General features: G+C 38.6%; 1 protein-coding gene across 1 annotated transcript in view; it reads right to left on the bottom strand.

Moving 5' to 3' along the window:
* LOC140741526 (complement C3-like) overlaps window positions 1–24,069 on the bottom strand; it is a 313,216-nt gene that overhangs the window by 179,082 nt on the left and 110,065 nt on the right. Inside the window, exons 16-17 of the mRNA XM_073071820.1 lie at window positions 18,275–18,346; window positions 787–984 (exon numbers count right to left, since the gene is read on the bottom strand). Coding sequence (XP_072927921.1) covers window positions 787–984; window positions 18,275–18,346 — 270 coding nt within the window. The remainder of the gene's footprint in view (window positions 1–786; window positions 985–18,274; window positions 18,347–24,069) is intronic.

Below are 24,069 nucleotides of genomic sequence, written 5' to 3' on the forward strand. Positions count from 1 at the left end.
CTTACACCAATAAAAACCTGAACCACTAACCCTCTGTATCTAACCACGTATTTCTACACAGCTGATCCTCCTGACAACTCACTCATGCTCTTTCCATTTCATTGATCCTGATCAGCTCTTTCTGGCCTATAACTTTCAAAAAATCCTTTATATTCAGGCTCAGCTTCTAAAAACTCTTCAATCTCCAGGCCTGTGTCCTTTGCGATACTAAGGCTTAGTCCATCCCAGATTTATCCCATTTCCTTTTCTTATTCCACACTGGTAAAACAAAATGGATGACCTCATATAATACTGAATATCTGAGTGATGGAATCACAACAAACTTCATTTGACCCATCACACAGCCACCACTTATATTGGGCAAAATAATTAAAAGCAGCACTAGGCCCTTTGGCTCTGAGTGTGCTCTTTAATAATTGCTAATTTTGATTTCAACCACAACTCATTTCAGTTTCCCTCATATAATGTTTTCATCCCATTGCTTAGGGTTGTATATAGTGACGTATACTTTGATGATAAATTTACCTTGAACTTTGAAATCTATTGAACCAATGTTCAATTTTTTCTATTATTAATCAGTCACATTACATTTCTGATTTGCTTTTGATTATTCTAAAGAGAAAGTTACTATTATTGTCATCGCAATGTCCTCTCACAAAACATTTCATATTTTCCTGCATTTATAAAGTTGATAAAACATTTTAGTTTTAAAATATTATAAACTATTTCACATTGTGCTTTTATTTCAACTGGAATGGTCAAGAGAGAAAAAAAATCAGTGCTTACTTCGACCTAACGTCGTACTGCTTCTATCAAGCTGCTGTCTGTATTGGTGAATGTGTTCACAACATTCTGCAAAGGCCTCTGCACAGGCTTTCCCAGCAGTTATGTGTCTCTTTCTTCTACTGCAACTGAAACCCAAGATGTTGTCCTTCATACCAGCGTTGCAACAGTCAATCAACGATTTGTTTGTGAACTTCCTCACTGCAAAAAAACAAAATAAAAAAAGACTTTATAAAATTTGTGAAAGAGAGTAAAACAGAGGAGAAAAATTAGATCATTCAGCCCAACATCGTTGATTTATTATCCATCTCAACCCCATTCTCCTGTCTTCTTCTCATGACCTTTGACACCCTGCCTAAACCAGTACATATAAATCTCCAGTTTAAATATACTCAATGACTTGGCCCCAAATGGATGTCCCTCTGTGCTAAGACTGTGCCCTTTGCTTCTAGACTCCCTGACTATAGCAAACATTCTCTCTACATCCACTCTAAGCCTTTCACCATTTACCTCTCACTATTCTAAACTCCAGCGAGTAAGGTCCTTGTACGTTAATGCTTTAATTCCTGGAACTTTTCTCATGACCCCCCTCCCCAATGCCACCACTGCTTATGATATCCAAGTAAGGCCTCATCAGTGCTTTATAAAGCCTCACCATTACTAGCACAGATATTTAAATCATCCTTAGTAACAGGAGAGGTACCAGAGGATTGAAGGATAGCCAATGATGTTCCGCCATTTAAGAAGGACTCTAAGCATAAGCAAGGAAATTATAGGCCAGCAAATCTGCCATCAGTTGTGGAAAAGATATTGGAAGGTATTCTAAGGGACCGGATATATAAGTACTTGGATAGACATGGACTGATTAAGGGTAGTCAGCATGGCTTCAGGCATGGTAGGTCATGTCTAACCAAACTTAGAGTTTTTTGAGGAAGTTGTCAGAAAAGTGATTGAAGGCAAGGCAGTGGATATTGTTAACATAGACTTTAGCAAAGCATTTGACAAGTTCCCACATGGGGGCTTGGTCAAGAAGGTTTAGCTGTTCTGCATTCAAGATGAGGTATAAATTAGATTAGACATAGGCTTTGTGGGAGATGTCAAGGAGAGGTAGTAGATAATTGCCTCTACGACTGGAGATCTGTGACTAGTAGAGGACTACAAAGACTAGTGCTATGTCTGTTGTTGTTTGTCATCTACATCAATGATCTGGATGATAACGTGGTTAACTAGATCAGCAAGATTGTGGAATACACCAAAGTTGGGGTCATAGTGGAGAAATCAAAAATCAAATCAAAATCGAATCATTTAATTAGTATTCGACCAGCTGAATGAATAGGCGCTTCTCTGGACCAAAGTGCAAAATATTCAAAGTAGCAAGCAAACATTCAACATAGTGAGTAACATAATTGTGGTGAACTACATATACCTGTCTGGACACGCCCCCCCCCCCCCCCCCCGCTGACTGCTCCTGTGGCTCCTCCCACAGACCCCTGCTGACTGCTCCTGTGGCTCCTCCCACTGACCGTGGCTCCTGCCATGGACCCCGGTATAAAGGCGATTGGAGACACAGCCTCGGCCTCAGTCTCCAGGATGTAGTGTGGTGGTCAATTGCTGCTTGTTCTTTCTTCCAGCCAATAAAAGCTTATATCTTGCCTCACGTCTCTGAGAGTTATTGATGGTGCATCAATAATTCAAAACAGCAAACAACATTCAGAATAGCAAGGAAGTGGCTTCTGGATGAAAGCAATCCAGCTTGTCATTCCACTGCTTGAAAGCTAAAGGGAAGACTGACAGGTGAGACCAGCCTCCACCGAGTGTCAATGCCATGTTTCCAGCATCTCGTAAGCCCAAGGCTTTAAGCTTAGTGCTCGCTACAACTGAGGTTACATAGCTTCCATGTCATCTGCCCCACCACCAGGCAAGGGTAAGAGGCCTGTGGCAACTTACATTATCACTATCCAATAAAGTTACATGAGAACATAAGAAATAGGAGCAGGAGCAGGCCTGTTCTTACATATTTATATATCTAGTCCCTTCGAATACCTTCCAATAACTTTCCCACAAGTGATGTCAGACTCACTGGCCTATAGGTTCATGACTTATTCTTAAATCCTTACATAAACAGCATAACAACATTCACTATCCTCCAATCTTCTCAGCTCACCTGTGGCTAAGGATGTTTAGGGTCTCTGCAAATTCTGCACTAGTCTCCCAATGGTTCCATGGGAACTCCTTGACAGGCACTGGAGGTTTATCCACCCTAATTTGCCTCAAGACAGCAAATGCTTCCTCTCTGTAACCTGTATAGGGCCCATGGCCCCTCTGCTGCATTGCCTTACATCTACAGATTCTGTCTCCTGAGTAAATAGAAATGTAAAAAGTCCATTTATAACCCCCCCCCCCTTTCATCACCATGCATAGGTTACCAGCCTGATCTTCCAGAGGACCAATTTTGTCCCTTGCTATCTTTCTGCTCTTAATCTATCAATAGGAGTCATAAGGATTCTCCTTCACTTCGTCTGCTAGAACAACCTCACATCTTCTTTTAGCCCTCTTGATTTCCTCTTACATTTTTGTACTCATTAAGTATTTAATTTGTTCCTACTTGCCTGTATCTGCTATGCACCTCCTTTTTTTTCTGAATATCTCTTGAAAACCAAGGTTCCCTAAACTTCTTGTATTTGCCTTTTATTGTGCAGAACATACAAACTCTGTACTCTCAAAATTTCACTTTTGAAGTCATCCACTAAACAAGTTCTTGTTGTGGGAATTGAGAGAAGAGATCGCAGGAGCATTAGCTATGATCTTTGGCTGTAGGGGAAGTGCCAGAGGACTGGAGAATGGCAAATGTAGTTCCCTTGTTTAAAAAGGTAATAGGGAGAAACCTGGGAACCATAGACTGGTGAGTCTTACGTCAGTGGTATGCAAACTACTGGAAAGGATTCTTAAGGATAGGATCTAGGAGCATTTGGAGAAGTACAGTCTACTCATGGATAGTCAACATGGCTTTGTGAAGGGAAGGTCCTGCCTCACGAGTCTGATTGAGTTTTTTGAAGAGGTAACAAAAGAAATTGATGAGGGTAGGGCAGTGGATGTGGTCTACATGGACTTTAGCAAAGCATTTGACAAGGTCCCTCATGAGAGACTCATCCAGAAAGTCATGAGGCATGGGATTAGTGGAACCTTAGCTGTTTGGATAAAAAAAAATGGCTTAAAGGAAGAAAGCAGAGGGTAGTTGTGGAAGAAAGTATTCTGCCTGGAGGTCGGTGACTAGTGGAGTGCTGCAGGAATCTGTCCTGGGACCCCTGCTATTTGTGATTTTTATAAATGACCTGGATGTAGAGGTGGAAGGATGGGTGAGTAAGTTTGTGGATGACACGAAGATTGGAGGAGTTGTGGATGGAGCTGTAGCTGGTCGAAGGTTACAAGAGGATATAGACAGGCTGCAGAGTTGGGCAGAAAAATGGCAGATGGAGTTCAATCCGGATAAGTGTGAGGTGATGCATTTTGGAAGGACAAACCAAAAGACTGAGTACAGGATTAATGGTCAGTTACTTAAGAGTGTGGATGAACAAAGGTACCTTGGGGTTCAAATCCATACATCCCTCAAGGTCGCTGCACAGGTTGATAGGGTGGTTAAGAAGGGCTATGGGATGCTAGGCTTCATTAACAGAGGGATTGAGTTCAAGAGTAGAGAGGTCCTGTTGCAACTCTACAAATCTCTGGTGAGACTGCACTCAGAGTATTGTGTTCAATTCTGGTCACCTCATTATAGGATGGATGAGGAAGCTATGGAGAGGGTGCAGAGGAGATTTACCAGAACGTTGCCTGGATTGGAGAACATGTCATATGAAGCAAGGTTAACAGAGCTGGGACTTTTCTCTTTGGAGTGTAGAAGAATGAAAGGGGACTTGATAGAGGTCTACAAGATTATGAAAGGCATTGATAGGGTGGATAGTCAGTACCTGTTTCCCAGGGCACCAATAGCAAACGCCAGAGGGCATATGTACAAAATTAAGGGAGGGAAGTTTAGGGGAGACATCAGGGGTAAGTTGTCTTTTTTTTACACAGAGGGTTGAGAGTGCCTGGGATGACTTATCAGCGATGATGGTGGAGGATAAAACATTAGGGGTATTTAAGAGCCACTTGGACAGGCACATGGATGAAAGAAAAATGTGGGGTTATGGGGTAGTGTGGGTTTACTACTTTTTTTAAGGATTATATGGGTTGGCTCAACATGGAGGGCTGAAGGGCCTGTACTGTGCTGTAGTGCTCTATGGTTCTATGGTTCTAAGTACATCTTTACCAATCCACACAGATCATTTCTGATACTGTCAAAATTGGCATTTCTCCAATTTAGAATTTCATCCCAGGGACCAAACCTTTCCTTTTCCATAATTACCTTGCAACTAATGGCAGTATGATCTAGATGCAAAGTGTCCCTTGTTACAAACTTCTGTCACCTGCCCTTTGTCAGTCCCTAAAAGAGCAGAAGACCATCAGACATAGGAGCAGAATTACGACATCTAGCCCATCGAATCTGCTCTGCCATTCAATTATTTTTTCTCCTCCTCAACCCCAGTTCCCCGCCTTCTCCCTGTAACCTTTGATGCCATGTCCAATAAAGAACCTGTCAATCTCTACCTTAAATACACCCAATGACCTGGCTTCCACTGCTGCATGTGGCAACAAATTCCACAAATTCACCACCCTTTGGCCATGCCCTCTTGCCCTTGACTCTCCCAGCATGGGAAACATCCTTTCCACATCTACTCTGTCTAGGCCTTTCAATATTCAAAAGGTTTCAATGAGATTCCCCCTTCATCCTTCTGAATTCCGGTGAGTACAGACCCAGTGCCATCAAATGTTCCTCGTAAGATAACCCTTTCACCCTTTCACTCCTGGAGTTGGAATATTATGGTGAGGTTGTATAAGACATTGGTGAGGCCGAATTTGCAGTTTTGGTCACCCAATTACAGGAAGGATATTAATAAGGTTGAAAGAGTGCAGAGGAGGTTTACAAGGATGTTGCTGGAACTTGAGAAACTGAGTTACAGAGAAAGGTTGAATAGGTTAGGACTTTATTCCCTAGAGCGTAGGAGAATGAGGGGAGATTTGATAGAGGTATATAAAATTATGATGGGTATAGATAGAGTGAATGCAAGCAGGCTTTTCCCACTGAGGCTAGGACAGAAAAAAAACAGAGGATGTGGGTTGAGGGTAAAAAGGGAAAAGTTTAAACAGAACATTAGGGCCAGCTTCTTCACGCAGAGAGTGGTGGGAGTGTGGAATGAGCTGCCAGTTGAAGTGGTAAATGCTGGCTCACCTTTAACATTTAAGAAAAACTTGGACAGGTACATGGATGGGAGGGGTATGGAGGGTTATAATCTAGGTGCAGGTTAGTGGGGCTAGGCAGAAAAATGGTTCAGCACAGCCAAGAAGGACTGAAGGGCCTGTATTTCTGTGCTGTAATGTTCTATGGTTCTGTGGTTCTATGGTTTAGACCCAGTGGTGAAGAAGCTCCTTCAGCAATTTCCAAATCAGGATGGTTTATGACTTAGAGAGGAGTTTAACAGTGTTTCCAAGACTTTGGTGTCTTTGTACTCCTTGGTAGTAGAGTTATGGGGTTAGGAGATGCTACTAGAGAACTGTATTTTAGATGGTATGACAATGCTAGAGGAATCAAATATTTAGAACTGTTAATAAGGTGTCAATAAAACAGGCTGTTTAGTTCTAGATGGTGTCAACATTTCTGTGGGTTGTTGGAATTCCACTTATCCAAGAAAATGGAGTTTTGCTATTATCCTTCTGATGTACCTTGTGAATTAAATGAGAACTTTTCAGGAGTCAGGCACTTGGTACTTTTGACAGGATACTCAATTTTTGACCTAACTTATAACCAGGGTATTTATTCATGCTGGAACAAACCTTGAGTAATCTCTTTGCAGGACACCTCTGTTCCATCCATGGAGAAAATCCTGAACATGCACTCACCCGCTATGTTTTTCTCCCTTGATAAACTCTCTCTCTGACCAACTTTAGGTCTCGCCCTATATCTTTTCTTTGTGAATGACCATAAGACCATAAAATATAGGAGCAGAATTAAGCCATTTGGCCCATTGGGTCTGCTCCACTACTTCATCATGGCTGATCCAGTTTTCCTCTCAGCCCCAATCTTCTGCCTTTTCCCCATATCCCTTCAAACCCTGACCAATCAAGAATCTATCAAACTCTGTCTTAAATATACATAAAGACTTGACCTCTGCAGCTGCCTGTGACAAAGAATTCCACAGATTGACCACTCTCTGGCTATAGAAATTCCTCATCTCTGTTCTAAAAGGACACCCCTCTATTCTGAGGCTTTGTCCTCTGGTCTGAGACTCTCCCACCACAGGAAACATCCTCTCCACACTCACTCCATCAAAGCCTTTCACCCTTTGATAGCTTTCAATGAGGGCACGTCTTATCCTTCTGAATTCTAGTGAGTACAGGCCCAGAGCAATAAAACTCTTCATTCAATCTTGGAATCATTTTTGAGAACCTCTTTTGAACCCTCTCCAGTTTCAGCACATCTCTTCAGGACATGGGATATGGGGTGAAGGCAGGACATTGAGGCTGAGGGCAAAAATAGATCAGCTATAATGAAGTGGTGAGCAGACTCAAAGCGCCAAATGGCCTCATCCTGCTCCCATACTTCATGGTCTTATCCGTTCTAAGATAAGGGGCCCAAAACTGCTCACAATTCTCCAAGTGAGACCTCAGCAGTGCTTCATTAATCCTTAACATTACAACTTTGCTTTTATATTCTAGTCCTCTTGAAATGAATGCTAAGATTGCAATTGCCTTCTTCACCACAGACTTAAGAGCTTACTTCTCTATCTCAATTTTGTTATTTTTATCTTGTCTCCAACTGCCATTCTTTTAGGAAATTTGATACATTGGCAATTTAGCCTGTGCCCAATCAAACATTCCCACTGTTCTGCCCATCCTTCCCCTATGCAATTTCAGAAATCCAGCAGTTTTTCATTAATTATCATAGGTAGGTTAGACTCTCTCCTTTTCTTTTGGAGACAGTTATTGTTTGCCACTTTGGTGATGTAATTTTACTTGTCGCTTATCAGCCTATGCCTGAACTTATCAAGTTAAACTGGACCTCTGACTTCCGGTCAAGATGGCGATTGACTAGTCACTAAAAACTTTTGCTCTGCTCTGTTTCTTATCTCTGCATTCCTTCTCTCCTTTTTTTAAAATCCATACTGTTAAACTTTTTATTCTCCTTCCCGCCTATGAATACGCCTGCTTTACAATGACCTCAAAGAGTTCCAATCCCGGGAAAAAATATGTTCCAGTGGCTGGCCTGTCAGGCAAAAACATTATCTTCATACTGGATCAGCACCGTCCTCTCTCAGTTTGTTGGAATCAAAGTTGGAACAAATCAATTTCAAAGTGGAGGATCATGCCCAATGCTTATCAAGTCTCGAGCTTGTTAAGCAAGATTTGGGACAACGAGTTAATGAACTGGAAAACATTTTTTCCAGCTTGCACGATAATAATAACAAGCTATCAGTAAAGCTGAAGCAGACATAAGAACCTACGTATCTTGGGCCTGCTGGAGTCTATCAAATGTGGAAGTCCCACTGAATTTTTCTCCACTCTGCTCTGTGAGATTTTTGGGAAGGATAAACTTTCAACTCTGCCCGAGGTAGATAGAGCTCACCGTTCCTTAGCAGCTAAACCCCCTTTGGGACACAGACCATGCCCAGTAATTTTACAATTTCATTGCTACCAGATTGGTCAGGGAGGCTCGGCGAAGAAAGAATTTAGAGTACAAGGGTCAATCAATTCGTGTTGTTGAGGATTATGCTCCTCAAGTTTTGACTCTACAAGCCGAGTATAAAGAAGTTATAGCTCCCTCATTTAATTGTGGATTCAGGCATTCTCTTCAGTTTCAAGCACGACTTCGAACTACTCTTTCTGGTGGAGATAAGTGGTTAAATTTGGTTGCAGAAGCTCAGAAATTTATTGATAGCCTCCTTATTACTTCGATTTCTTCTGATTTGGTCTGATTAGCTAGATTGGCGGAGAAGCATTAAATTTTTTTCAATTTTCTTCTGTGATTTTTTTTTCAATTCAGTGAATTTTTAAAAAAAATTTCATTGATGGTCTTTCATTGATGGTTCATTGGGTAAAGTCTGTTTACTTGTTTTTATCTTTCTTTTTCTAAATACTAGTTTATATTTTTTGGATTATTACTTTGAGTCATGCTTAATAAATTTTGGAGGAATTGCTCTATTTTTCACAATGTATAATATTAGTCTGGAGTGCTAAAAGTTTTCCATTTTATAATATTAATAAAAGACAGAGTTGATAATGTCACGAGACAGGAAGTTGAACAATGGGGTGACTTTTTTTTGAAGGCTTGCTGCTGTTTTTTGGTAGCTGTCTTGCTGTGGGTTGGGAGGTGATGGGAGGGAACTCTAATGCCAATATCATACATAGAAGCTTTAGATCTTTTTGTTATTCAGGATATATTTTGTCCTGTTTTTCTTTGTTTTATACTTTTGTCCCAGAGCTGTTATTCAAATTTCTGACATTGCTTATGCCTATTATCCAGTATCTTTTTTAAAGGACAATGGTTAGTCCATTGAATTTTGTGAGCTGGAATGTTAAGGGATTGAACCATCCTGTTAAAAGAAGGAAGATGTTTTCACATCTTAAACAGCTTAATGCAGCAGTTTTTTTTGCAAGAAACACACATTCATAGCTCTGATAATTCTCATCTCATGTCATGATGGGCAGGGTAGCACTTCCATTCTATTTTTCAGGCTAAAGCCAGGGGGGTTTCAATTCTCATAAATCCAAATGTTCCCTTTGAGCTCCATAACAAAGTATCGGATACAAATGGTCGTTTTATCATTGTCTCAGGGGAATTATATAATACATTGGTAGTGTTGGCTAATTTATATGCTCCTAACTTGGATGATGTGGAGTTTTTTTACCGTTTCTTCTCTCTATTGCCTGAGTTGAGTTCACACTCTCTCATATTAGGTGGTGACGTTAACTGTTGGTTAGATCCAGTTTCGGACCGATCGCCTTCTATTCCCAGACTAGCTAGTAAATCTGCTTTATTAAATCAGTCCTTCCTTTCCAATTATGGAATCTCCGATGTATGGCATTTTCTCCACCCAAATGAGAGAGATTATTCTTTTATTTCCACCTGTTCATCACACTTTTACTAGAATTGATTACTTTTTGATTGATAATAAGTTGATCCCATCCATCCATTCTTGTGACTATCAGAGTATAATGATTTCAGATCATGCCCCAGCCACCCTGTCTATAATTCTTCCTGGTTCCCCACAAATAAATAAACATTCGTGTTTTAATTCGACCTTACTGTCAGATAATCATTTTGTAAAATTTAAGGAGGACCAGATAGTTTTTTTCCTAAGTACTAACATATCACCTGAAACTTCAAATCTGGTTGTTTGGGATGCTATGAAAGCATGCCTAAGGGGTCAAACAATTTCATACTCTGCAAATTTGAAAAGAAGGACCTGTAAAGAGTGATTAGATCTGGTCAATCAAATCAAAGAAACAGACCAACTATATGCCCAAACCAAAAATCCGGAGCTGTATAAGAAATGAGTGGAACTTCAAACTAAGTTTGACCTTATTTCCACTCACCCAATTGAACGCCAACTTTTGGAAAGTAAGAGCCGGTTTTATATCCATGGTGATAAATCCAGTAAATTTTTTGTCAACCAACTAAGATGCTTCAAAGCTAAACAACACATTACAAGAATTCGAATGGGAAATGGGATTATTACCTTGAATAATTCTGAAATCAATGACACATTCAGGAATTTTTATTCCTGATTCTATACTTCTGAATCTTTAAATGATAAAATTTTGGCCAAGAATTTCATAAATAGTCTAAATATTCCTATGATTTCTCCTGATCCCAAAGCAAAACTGAATGAGCCAATATCACTAGAGGAAATATCCTCAGTCATTTCTATACAGCAGACTGATAAATCTCCTGGACCTGATGGGTTCTCTGTAGAATACTATAAATCATTTTCCTCATTGCTTTCACCTCAACTAACCTTGGTTTTATCTGATTTGTTTAAACAAAGTAAGTTGCCAGCATCATTTAATGAGGCATTTATCATTCTTATAGTGTAAAGAGGCAAAGATCCAACAGAGTGTTCTTTGTACAGGCTGATCTCTTTGCTAAATGTTGATGTTAAAATTTTGGCTAAGGTTTTGGCCTGTAGATTGGAGAACTCTCTACTTTTAATTGTTTCTGAAGACCAAATAGGTTTTATTAAAAATCATCACAGGATCGAACCAGTGGAATCATTAATCAATCCTGGAATATATATGATGAACATGAGAAAAAAATGAATACACTTTATCTGCTGGGTGCAAAAAATGCCAATTATCAACAATATCACATTTAATTAGAAAAGATTGGATAAAGAAGGCAGATCTACTACAAGTCAATCATTTAGAAGAATGATCTAAAACAGGATCTAAACAACAGTTGAAGTCTCTTCTTAAAACCAATGAATATAAACTTAAGTCTGGTAAAGGTGAGAAAAAACATTCAAAAAATCTGGATCATTTATATTCGGGGTATACAAATTAGCAAAAACCATTAATTGATTATCTAATTTCCCTGACACAATAACAAAATGCCCATTGGTGTCAGACACTACATTACGTTGAACGAAAGAAACTGAATTGGCTATAAGAATCAAAACTCCTCTTGCTTTAGCCTGAAAGGAGGAATGGAAAGATACACCCTTCCAGCAGCTGAAAAGACATAAATTATCACATTTACGGACATGTGTTTCTTGTAAAAAAATAATTGAGGCATTCAATTTCTTAATATAATTAAAAATCTTATTACGTTTCACAGGATGGTTTAATCCTTTCACATTAAAACTATGTAAATTAAAAATATGGTCCATTTTAAGATAAGGTAGCCAAGCAACAAATGAAGCTAAGAGAACCAAACAACTGATAGAAAGAAAAACCATCCCCATTCCCCGCCCAAAGAGAGAAAATTGACTAAAGATCAGCCAACATTTAAACCTATCATTCCCTCCCAAAACAATCTCCTGGCTGAGCTCAAAAAATCTTCAAGGCTAAACTGCATTCCAACGAGACATAACATTAAACAAAGCAAAATTAAACATATTAAAACACCTCATAAAAACATAATATAAAAGTAAGAAAGTAAAGAAATTGCTGTTCCAGATCATGCTCCTGTGTTTTTATCTTTAAATCTTCCAGGTGTCTCCTAAATTAACAGATTCTGGCGTTTTAATCCAACTTTGTTATCAGATGTTGATTTTTTAAAGTTTTTTGAGACACAAATTACTGTTTTTTTAAGAGAATATGCTAGAAGAGACTTCTCGTCTTATTTTATGGGATGCTTTTAAGACTTATATTAGAGGTCAAATTATTTCCTTTACTGCAAGTGTTAAGAAAAAAGCTAATAAGGAGAGAATTGAATTAGCCAATCAGTTGTAACAATTAGACCAAAAATATGCTTTGGCTCCAGATCCTGTTTTATATAAAAGACAAGTTGAAATTAAAACTAAATATGATCTGCTCTTAACTTATCCAATTGAAATGCAACTTTTAAAAGATAAAAGTCAGTTTTATGTTCATGGTGATAAAATGGGCAAACTATTAGCTACCCAATTGAAGACCTTTATAGTTAAACATCAAATTAAAGAAATTTGTAAAGGTAATGGTGAGAAAACATCTGATCATTTAGAAATAAACTATGCTTTTAGAGAATTTTAATCTAAACTTTATAGTTCTGATCCTCCTAAAGATAATACTCTAATGAATAATTTTTAGATCGATTAAATATTCCTACTCTTTCTGATGATATTTGAGATCTGTTGGATCAACCTATTTCTCATGTGGAAATTGCCAAGGTTGTTCATTCGTTGCACTCAGGGAAGGCTCTGGGTCCTGATGGATTTTCAGGAGTGTTTTATAAGGCTTATTCCTCCTTGCTTATACCTTGTTTATATTCAATCCATTCTGACTCTTTTAAATTAGGTAAGTTGACACAATCTTTTTACGAAGCCTCTATTTTGCTTATTCTTAAAAAGAATAAGGACCCTATTGAATGCTTTTCTTATAGACATATTTCCTTACTTAACATTGATACCAAAATTTATCTAAACTTTTGGCTTGTAGGGTTGAAAATATTTTGCCATCTATTATCTCTGATGATCAGACTGGATTTATCAGAAATCGATACTCCCACTTTAATATTCATCATTTATTGAATGTTATTTATTCTCTTTCCAAAGACATTTCGGAATGCGTGAAATCCTTAGATGCTGAGAAAGTTTTTGATCAGGTTGAATGGAATTATCTATTTAAAACTTCAGAAAAATTTAACTTTGGGCCTGATTTTATTCAATAGATTGAATTATTTTATTTATCTCCCTCCACTCAGGTTCTTACTAACTCTCAGTACTCTAAACCATTTAAACTTCATTGTGGAACTAGACAAGGTTGTCGTTTGAGTCCTTTGCTTTTTGATTTATTTTTAGAACCTATAGCTATTGCTTTGTGGGAATCTAATGTTATCACTGGTATTTTTTAGGAGGGGTATTACCCATAAAGTTTCACTTTATGCTGATGACCTTTTGCTCTACATTTCTAATGTGGAATCTTCTTTACTCTCCTGTATTAGTTAGTTTTCAGGATATAAACTCAACTTTTATAAGAGTGAACTTTTTTCTTTGAATAATTTGATGTTAGTTAATACTAACCTTCCTTTTAAAATTGTAAGAAATCATTTTACTTATTTTGGCATAACAATTAATAGGAATTATAAATTCCTTTTTAAAGATTTTATTTTACACTTTTGAATTATGTTAAGAAGTCACTATCAAATTAGTCACCCTCTCTTTATCATTGATTGGCCGAATCAATTCTATTAAAATGAATATTTTGCCTGAATTTTTATATTTATTTCAGGCCATACCTGTTTTTATTCCTAAATCTTTTTTGATTCCTTGGATTCTATTATATCTTCTTATATATGGAATAATAAAGTTTCTCGATTAAATAAAGTTCATCTTCAAAAAGCTAAAAAGAATGGAGGTTCAGCCTTATCCAGTTTTAGGTTTTATTATTGGGCAGTCAATATATGGAATCTTATGTTCTGGTTATATTATATTAATTCAGAGGACTATCCAGTTTGGGTTTCCTTAGAAGCTAACTCTGTTAATAAATTTTCTATTATTTCTCTTCTCGGATCCTCAATTCCTTTATCTTTAAGTAATTTAACTGATAATTTTGTAGTGTAACACACTTGGAGGATTTGGGTACAATTTAGAAAATATTTTGTTTTATTGAGTTTTTCACTTTCCAATCCTATCTTTTCCTAACTATTTTTTTAAACCTTCTATGTCTGATGTAGTTTTTAAAGAGTGGCATAGATTGGGTATTAAACGTTTTCATGATTTGTTTGTTGGAGATAGTCTTTCTTCATTTGAACAACTCTCAGTTAAACACAGCCTACCAAGAACTCATTTTTTTCAATATTTACAAATTAGAGATGTTTTGTGTTCGCAACTATATACATTTCCTAAAAGTCTAGGTAAAAATTTTCTTGATATTATTTTTAATTTGAGACCCTTCCAAAATGCATCTATATCTAATATTTATGGCATGTTGTTGGGAATGAGAAATATTCCTTTAGATAAAATTAAAAATCTTTCGGAACTAGATTTACAGATTTTAATTTCTGACAATACTTGGAATGAAATTTTTAAATTGATCAATGCTTCATCATTATGTGCCCATCATTCCCTTCTACAATTTAAAGTGGTTCATAGAGCCCCTATGTTTAAAGATAAGCTGTCTCAGTTTTATTCGGATATATCTCCCTATTATGATGGATGTAATAACGGAGAAGATTCACTAATCCATATGTTTTGGACTGGTCCAAGTCTTGAAAAATATTAGAAGGAAGTATTTCATACTTTTTCGGAGCTTTTTAAAGTAAATTTTAAACCTAATCCTTTGACTGCCTTATTTAGTATTGTTGGAGAAAATGATATCATTTGGAGACTCATGATCGGCATATTTTGGCCTTTATTTCTCAAATAGCCAAGAGGGCATTGTTGCTAAGTGGAAGGATGCCACTCCTCCTACTCATACTCATTGGTTACATGATGTTATGTCTTGCTTAAATTTAGAGAAGATTCGCTGTTCGATTTCTGAACCTAGACAAGATTTTTTAACATTGTGGGGTCTTTTTTTGAATTACTTTCAAAATCTTTGATTTCCTTTTAAGCACAAATGTTGGCTAATAATATGCTTTACTATAAGTTAAGGATGTTTTCCTTTTCTTTTTAATGAAACAGCTGTTTTTTTCTGGTAGTGGGTTTAGATTTTTTGTATAATAAAATTTATTTCTTTTCAATACTATGTTTAAGTTTAATCTTTATGGATATGAGGTAATTATACTTTATCTGTGATTTTAATATATTGTGACTGATATATATTATGTACCTTACCGTACTCTATTCTTTTATGTAAGAAATTAATATAAAAAATTGAAAAAGAAAGAAAAATCATCTCCCTTTTTTCAATATATGGCATCTATTTAATATCTTATAATATCTTAATATCTTCATCTGGGAGTCCTGAATGTGTCATTTCATTAGATGCAGAGAAAGCATTTGATCATGTGGAGTGGAACTATCTCTTTGTGGTTTTAGAAAAATTTGATCTTGGACAAAATTTTATTATGTGGATTAACTTGTTATACTCCCATCCCACTGCCTCTGTTTTGACTAACTCTCAGCAATCCCAACCTTTCAATCTTAAACATGGCACCCGGCAAGGGTGCCCTTTAAGCCCCTTACTTTTTGATCTGGCCGTAGAGCCATTGGCAATTGTGTTTCATGGCTGTGCTGATCTGATGGGGATTTGGGGGGGGGGGGTGTTGAGCACAGTTTCTCTTTATGCTGATGATCTTTTACTTTTTGTATCAAAACCGACTACTACCCTACCTTCAATGTTTTCACTCCTTAACAAATTTAGCCAGTTTTCTGGATACAAACTTAATTTACATAAGTTAATTTTATTTTAATAAATTTTGTTCCAATAAACAGAGAAGCACAAATGTTAGAGTTTCACAACCTCCCTTTTAAAGTAATGAATAATCAATTTACTTACCTTTGTGTTACAGTAACAAGGAACTATAAGCATCTTTTTGGAGAAAATTTTACTAATCTCTTAAATCATATAAATCAGAGTCTAGTACAATGGTCACCCCTGTTGTCCACGTCCCTGATGGGTCAAATTACTGTTGTTAAAATGTATATCCTTCCTAAATTTTTACACTTATTTCAATCTTTACCAATTTTTATTTCTAAAATTTTCTTCGACACGTTAGACTCAATTATTTCATCCTAATTATGAAAGGGCGAATGCCCCCAATTAAATAAATCTCACCTTCAAAAATCTAGAAGTGTAGAGGTTATGGCCTTGCCCAATTTCCACTTAAATTACTGTGCAGCCAACATATGCTGTCTTATTTTTTGGTCTTACTTTCATAATCAGTCTGACTGCCCAATATGGGTGGCAATGGAGTTGAACTCTAATAATAATTTCTCTATCTCTGCAATTCTTGGATCTGCACTTCCTTGTTATCCACATAAACCAATTGTTAATCCTGTTATCAGGCACACTTTGAGAATATGGGCTCGGTTTAGAAGTATAATGGTCTTCACAATTTCTCTCTCTCTAGTCCTATCTTACATAATCATCTCTTTCAACCTTCTTTGCATGATTTAACTTTTCAAGTCTGGTACAGAAAGGGCATTAGGTGCTTTGAAGATCTTTTTATAGACAATCATTTTGCATCTTTTGAACAACTGTCTGTAAAGTTCAACCTACCCAACACTCACTTCTTTAGATATCTCCAAATTAGACATTTAATCAACTTTTTAATATCAAACTTCCCTGAGGTATCCGACAAAAATGTTGTTGACTTGTTTCTTCACATGAATCCATTGTGTAAAGGTTTAATATCTACTATTCGAGATAAGTTAGAGACTTTGAGGTGAGCCCCCCTTGACAAAATTAAAACTGCCTGGGAGCAATATTTAAATTTTCCTTTGTCCAATGTTATATGAGATTCAATTCTCAAGTCAGTTAATTCAACTTTCTTATGTGCTCACCATTGCCTGTTACAGTTTAAGGTCGTACACAGGGCTCATATGTCTAAAACTAAATTATTGTGTATCTATCCAGACATTAGTCCCTGTTGCAACAAGTGTAAAGGGGGTGAGGCTTCCCTTATTCATATGTATTGGACTTGCCCTGGCTTGGAGAAATACTGGAGAGATGTCTTTCTAACTTTATCCCATATACTTAATTACTATTTGGAACCGAATCCACTGATTGCCCTTTTCAGCACCTCAGGAGAGGTTGACACGCATCTGAGTCCGACTAAACGTTGTGCACTCTTTTGCCTCTCTTTTGGCCAGACGCGCAGTCCTTCTTAGGTGGAGAGATGCTGCCCCACCCACTCATGCTCAATGGCTCAAAGATATTATGTCCTGTTTAGACCTTGAAAAGATTCATTATTCACTCCTTAATTCGGACATAAAATTCCAAAGGGTGTGGGGACCTTTTCTTGAATATTTTCATAATTCCTGCTTAGATTAAAGGTCCATCCCTTTTTTCCCTTCTGCATATAAATCCCTTACTTCCAGCTTCTTTCATTTAAGATATATGGTTTTTGATGTGTAAACATATTATAGTCCAGGTAGTAGGCAATATAGCTTCATTTTATAAATACAGCTCTGTGGAGATAAAAGTTCTGTTTAACTTTTCTATATATTGGCTTGGAGTTGGACAATGGGAGAGTGGGATGGTAACTATATATGATTCTACCATGGGTGCTTTAATTTTAATTGTTATGAACTGTACATTCAATACCTTTGTTTTGCACTGTACAAACTTTTTAACTGTTATTTTTCATTGTAAAAACTAATTTAAAAAAGACTTGGCCTCCATAGCAGTACTCAGTCCTTCGATTATTTGAGGTATCACACAGTAGACCCAGTTGTTAAAACATCCCAACATATTTTTCAAGTATGTTATACTTTCCTTTTAATTGTATGTTTTAGTCATACCACCTAAGCACTCATCCTAAGACAGCCAATGAACAGCAGGACCAGCCTTGACTGAATGAAGGGATGATAAGATTGGATGTAAGAACAGGCTTAGGATGATACCTCACAATACATAACTAATATCAAAGTTAAGCACATTTTTCTCCTTTAAATGTTAATTATTACTTTTAAACTCACTTCTGTTGCATTACATTTTAATTGAATTACCATCATTTGAAAAAAGCTGCCATGTAAACAATCTCTACAAATATGATTTACGTCAGTGAACCATTTGTTAAATTGGAAATACATACATTTCTCTAACTTGACCATCGCGAAAGTTGTTGAACGACGTCTGCGTGTGTTTGGCTGTTGACATTTCAGCTCTGCAATAAATGTTTGAAATATTTGCATAATGTGAATTTCAATTTGCCAAGTCAATCCATTATTATTAAATAAAATTCAATTTTACAAACACAAATGCACACACTAAATATACTCATTTCCGCATATGGAAATGCAACACTTTGAAAGGTAAACAATTCAACAAAAAGTAAACAATATACTATCATTGTTAATATGTGACTTCAGTCAAAACTCAGGAAATTTAAGAATGTGAAACCAACTTAAAATTCACAAACTGAAGACCGAAACAGTCAGATGCAAGATGGAACTGTGCAAGTATAATTGCAAATTTATATTACAAGTGATGCAGTGACAAGAGGTAGACACCATTTCTATTGTACAGTTTACATTACAAAGCATTTTATAACCAGTGAGATACTTCTGAAGCAGAGAATTCAGCATTTTTCACACAGGAGTAAGATAGATCAGTTGGTTGAGTGGTGCCTTGACAACAACTTTGCACTTTAACATAAGCAAAAACAATGAACTGATTGTAAGACTGCAGGAAGGAGATGAGCACCAGTCCTTATTTTAGGGTCCATGGTGCAAAAAAATGAACAGCTTCAAATTTCTGGGTGTCTGCATCTTGGAGGATTTATCCTGGCCCCAGCACAGAGATACAACCATGAAGATGGCATGCCAGAGTTTCAACATCTAATTGAAGCCTCTGAAAAGCTTCTACAGAATGTACAGTGGAATGCATTATGATTGGTTGCCTTATGTATCCTGGTAGGGAAACTCAAGTGCACAAAAGTCTTCCAGAGTGGTGCACTCAGCCATTTCCATCATGGGTACAGTTCTTCACCAACAATGAGGGTATGTACAGGATATCCCAGGAAGGCAACATCTATCTATGAGGGCCTCCATCATCCAGGTCATTCCCTCTTTTCATTGCTGACATCAGGCAGGAGGTACAAGAGCCAAAAGACTCACGCAATCAAGGTTCAACAATAGCATCAACCTAATCCCATCAGGTTCCAGAACGGACCTGAAAATCTTTAGCTCTACCTCAGACTATATTTCCCTCAAACTTACACTAATGTTATTATGTGTATTTTATTTATTTTGTTGTGTAAGTAATGTATAATTTATATTAATTTAAGTTTGTGCTAAATTTATGCTAATTTTCATTTCTGGAATTTGTGTTTATCATATTTGTAATGTAATGTGTCGTTGTTGTAAAAACCTAATTTACATGGTATTTATACACAGGATATTTATGCCTCTGGCAATATACTTGAACTTCAACACAGCAAGTCACCATAATTGTTAATTAGCAGAAACTATTTTATTTTTGAATGATACTCATTATCCAGGAAAAGAAGAACTCACAAGTTCTAGAACAGCACAGTACAGGCCCTTTGGCCCACAATGTTGTGCCGACCCTTAAACCCTGCCTCCCATATAAGCCCCCACATTAAATTCCTCTATATACCTGTCTAGTAGTCTCTTAAATTTCACTAGTGTATCTGCCTCCACCACTGACTCAGGCAGTGCATTCCACACACCAACCACTCTCTGAGTAAAAAACCTTCCTCTAATATCCCCCTTGAACTTTCCACCCCTTACCTTAAAGCCATGTCCTCTTGTACTGAGCAGTGGTACCCTGGGGAAGAGGCACTGGCTGTCAACTCTATCTATTCTTCTTAATATCTTGTACACCTCTATCATATCTCCTCTCATCCTCCTTCTCTCCAAAGAGTAAAGCCTTTAATCTCCTGATCATAATCCATACTCTCTAAACCAGGCAGCATCCTGTTAAATCTCCTCTGTACCCTTTCCAATGCTTCCACTTTCTTCCTATAGTGCGCCAACCAGAACTGGACACAGTACTCCAAATGTGACCAAACCAGAGTTTTATAGAGCTGCATCATTACATCGCAGCTCTTAAACTCTATCCCTCAACTTATGAAGGCCAATACCCCATAAGTTTACTTAACTACCCTATCTAACTGTGAGGCAGTTAGATCTGTGGACATGTACCCCCAGATCCCTCTGCTCCTTCACACTACCAAGTATCCTGCCATTTACTTTGTACTCTGCCTTGGAGTTTGTCCTTCCAAAGTGTACCACCTCATACTTCTCTGGGTTGAACTCCATCTGCCACTTCTCAGCCCACTTCTGCATCCTATCAATGTCTCTCTGCAATCTTCGACAATCCTCTATACTATCCACAACGCCACCAACCTTTGTCATTTGCAAACTTGCCAACCCACTCTTCTACCCCTACACCCAGGTCGTTAATAAAAATCACAAAAAGTAGAGGACCCAGAACCAATCCTTGTGGGACACCATTAGTCACACCCTCCAATCTGAATGTACTCCCTCTACCACGACCCTCTGCTTTCTGCAGGCAAGCCAATTCTGAATCCACCTGGCCAAACTTCCCTGGATCCCATGCCTTCTGACTTTGTGAATAAGCCTGCCATGTGGAACCCTGTCAAATGTCTTACTAAAATCCATGTAGATCACATCCACTGCACTACCCTCATCTATATGCCTGGTCACCTCCTCAAAGAACTCTATCAGACTTGTTGGACATGATCTGCCCTTCTCAAAGCCATGCTGACTGTCCCTGATCAGACCATGATTCTCTAAATGCCCATAGATCCTATCTCTAAGAATCTTTTCCAACAGCTTTCCCACCACAGACGTAAGGTTCACTGGTCTATAATTACCTGGACTATCCCTACTACCTTTTTTGAACAAGGGGACAACATTCGCCTCCCTCCAATCCTCTGGTGGACAACGAGGACATAAAGATGCTAGCCAGAGGCCAGAGGCCAGAGGCTCAGCAATCTCTTCCCTCGTCTTGTGGAGCAGCCTGGGGAATATTCCGTCAGGCCCTGGGGACTTATCCATCCTAAAGTATTTTAACAACTCCAACACCTCCTCTCCCTTAATATCAACATGCTCCAGAACATCAACCTCACTCATATTGTCCTCACCATCATCAAGTTCCCTCTCATTGGTGAATACAGACAAGAAGTATTCATTGAGGACCTCGCTCACTTCCACAGCCTCCAGGCACATCTTCCCACTTTTATCTCTAATCGGTCTTACCTTCACTCCTGTCATCCTTTTGTTCTTCACGTAATTGAAGAATGCCTTGGGGTTTTCCTTTACCCTACTTGCCAAGACCATCTCATGCCCCCTTCTTGCTCTTCACAGCCTTTTCTTAAGCTCCTTTCTTGCTCCCCTATATTCCTCAATAGACCCATCTGATCCTTGCTTCCTAAACCTCATGTATGCTGCCTTCTTCCACCTGACTAGATTCTCCACCTCACTTGTCACCCATGGTTCCTTCACCCTACCATTCTTTATCTTCCTCACTGGGACAAATTTATCCCTAACATCCTGCAAGAGATCCCTAAACATTGACCACATGTTCATAGTACATTTCCCTGCAAAAACATCATCCCAATTCACACCCGCAAGTTCTAGCCTTATAGCCTCATAATTTGCCCTTCCCCAATTAAATATTTTCCTATCCTCTCTGATTCTATCCTTTTCCATGATAATGCTAAAGGCCAGGGAGTGGTGGTCACTGTCCCCCAGATGCTCACCCACTGAGAGATCTGTGACCTGACCTGGTTCATTACCTAATACTAGATCTAGTAGGCATTCCCCCTAGTCGGCCTGTCAACATGCTGTGACAGGAATCTGTCTTGGACACACTTAACAACTCTGCCCCATCTAAACCATTGGAACAAATCCAGTGCCAATTAAGTTAAAGTCACCCATGATAACAACCCTGCTTTTCTTTTTGCACCTTTCCAAAATCTGCCTACCAATCTGCTCCTTGGTATCTCTGCTGCTACCAGGAGGCCTATAGAGTTCTCCCAATAGAGTAACTGCTCCTCTCCTGTTCCTGACTTCCACCCATACTGACTCAAAAGAGGATCCTGTTACATTACCCACCCTTTCTGTAGCTGTAATAGTATCCCTGACCAGTAATGCCACCCATCCTCCTCTTCAACCCCCCCCCCCCCCCCAACCCTTTTAAAGCACTGAAATGCAGGAATATTGAGAATCCATTCCTGCCCTGGTACCAGCCAAATCTCTGTAATGGCCACTACATCATAATTATATATGTATCCAAGCTCTCAGTTCATCACTTTTGTTCCTGATGCTTCTTGCATTGAAGTACACACACTTTAGCCCTTCTACCTTACTACCTTTATACCCATTATTCTGCTTATCTTTCCTCAAAGCCTCTGTATATGTTAGATCTGGCTTTACTCCATGCTCTTCTTGTCCCATGATCCAAAAATCTAAAACCCTGCTCCAACTCTTCAGCCACTCATTCAACTGCCATATCCTCCAATTCTTACCATCACTCTCACATAGTACTGGCAGCAATCCTGAGAACGCCACCCTTGAGGTCCTGTTCTTCAGCCTTCTGCCTAGTTCCTGAAACTCACACTTCAGGACCTCATCCCTCTTCCTGCCTATGTTGTTGGTGCCAACATGTATCATGATTTCTGGTTGCTTTCCCTCTCGTACCAGGATGTCATGCACCCAGTCAGAGACATCCTGGACCCTGGCACCCAGTAGGCAACAAACCATGCGGGTATCCTTCTAACAGCCACAAAATCTCCTGTCTGCTCCCCTGACTATAGAGTCCCCAATGATGATAGCTCTCCTCTTCTCTATCCCACACTTCTGCACCACTGGGACAGACTCAGTGCCAGAGGCCCTGCCACCGTGGTTCACCCCTGGTTGGTCATCCCCACCAACTGTATCCAGGACAGTATACTTATTATTCAGGGGAATGGCTACAGAGGTGCTCTGTACTACCTGTCTACTCACCTTCACTTTCCCCCCTCTGACTGTCACCCAACGACCTGCTTCCAGCAGCCTAGGTGTGACTACTTCCCTGTAGCTCTCATTTATGACTGCCTCATTCTCCCTTATGAGTCGAAAGTCATCCAGCTGCTGCTCCAGATTCCTTTCACATTCTTCCATACTGCCCAGCGGGAGAGGGGAGTTCCCCCAAGACTGCCACATCTCACAAGAGGCACATCACCGTCTCAGGAGTCTTTGTAAAGCATAACTGGGAGCAAGCTTGTCCTCCGCCTCTTCTCGTCAAAGCTCCACTCCTTCACTGGTCACTCTGCTTAAGCTTACCCCTCTATTTATTTGTTTGAGCTTTTCAAACTGCTTGGTCATCTGACCTTGTTTGCCCATTCAGCTGTTTTCTGCTGAGTCTGAGCTGTTCAAATCTTGATTGCCTAATCAACTGCTTCCTGCTGAGCTATTCAAATCTTGATCGACTTGATTGTACAGTCCAACCGCCAAAACTGCCAGAATCTCTCAAGTCAAAACCTCAAAGCTCCACTCCTTCACTGGCCCACTCACTCACTGGTCGCTTTCTACTTTCTGCTTCCAAATAGTGTAATGGGATCTTATGCAAGAGCTGTTTACAGTTTAATATCTCTTTCAGAATATGATGCCTTCCACATCACTCCATTGGACTGTAACTTAGATTTTTGTGATCAAGTTTCTGTAATGAATTTTGGCTAGACTATGTGCCATTAAGACTCAAGTTAGATGCAGCAAAATATGTTAATAGTGAATTTTGCAGAAAGGATATTGGGAGAACTGTTCAACTATCTTAACTGGAAAGGTAGACTAAATGAATTAGGGAGCTGAAGGTAAAAGAACCTATAGGATACAGAGATCACAATGTGATTGAGTTCAA

Source organism: Hemitrygon akajei, chromosome 18 (genome assembly GCF_048418815.1).
Source record: "Hemitrygon akajei chromosome 18, sHemAka1.3, whole genome shotgun sequence".
Taxonomy (NCBI): Eukaryota; Metazoa; Chordata; class Chondrichthyes; order Myliobatiformes; family Dasyatidae; genus Hemitrygon; species Hemitrygon akajei.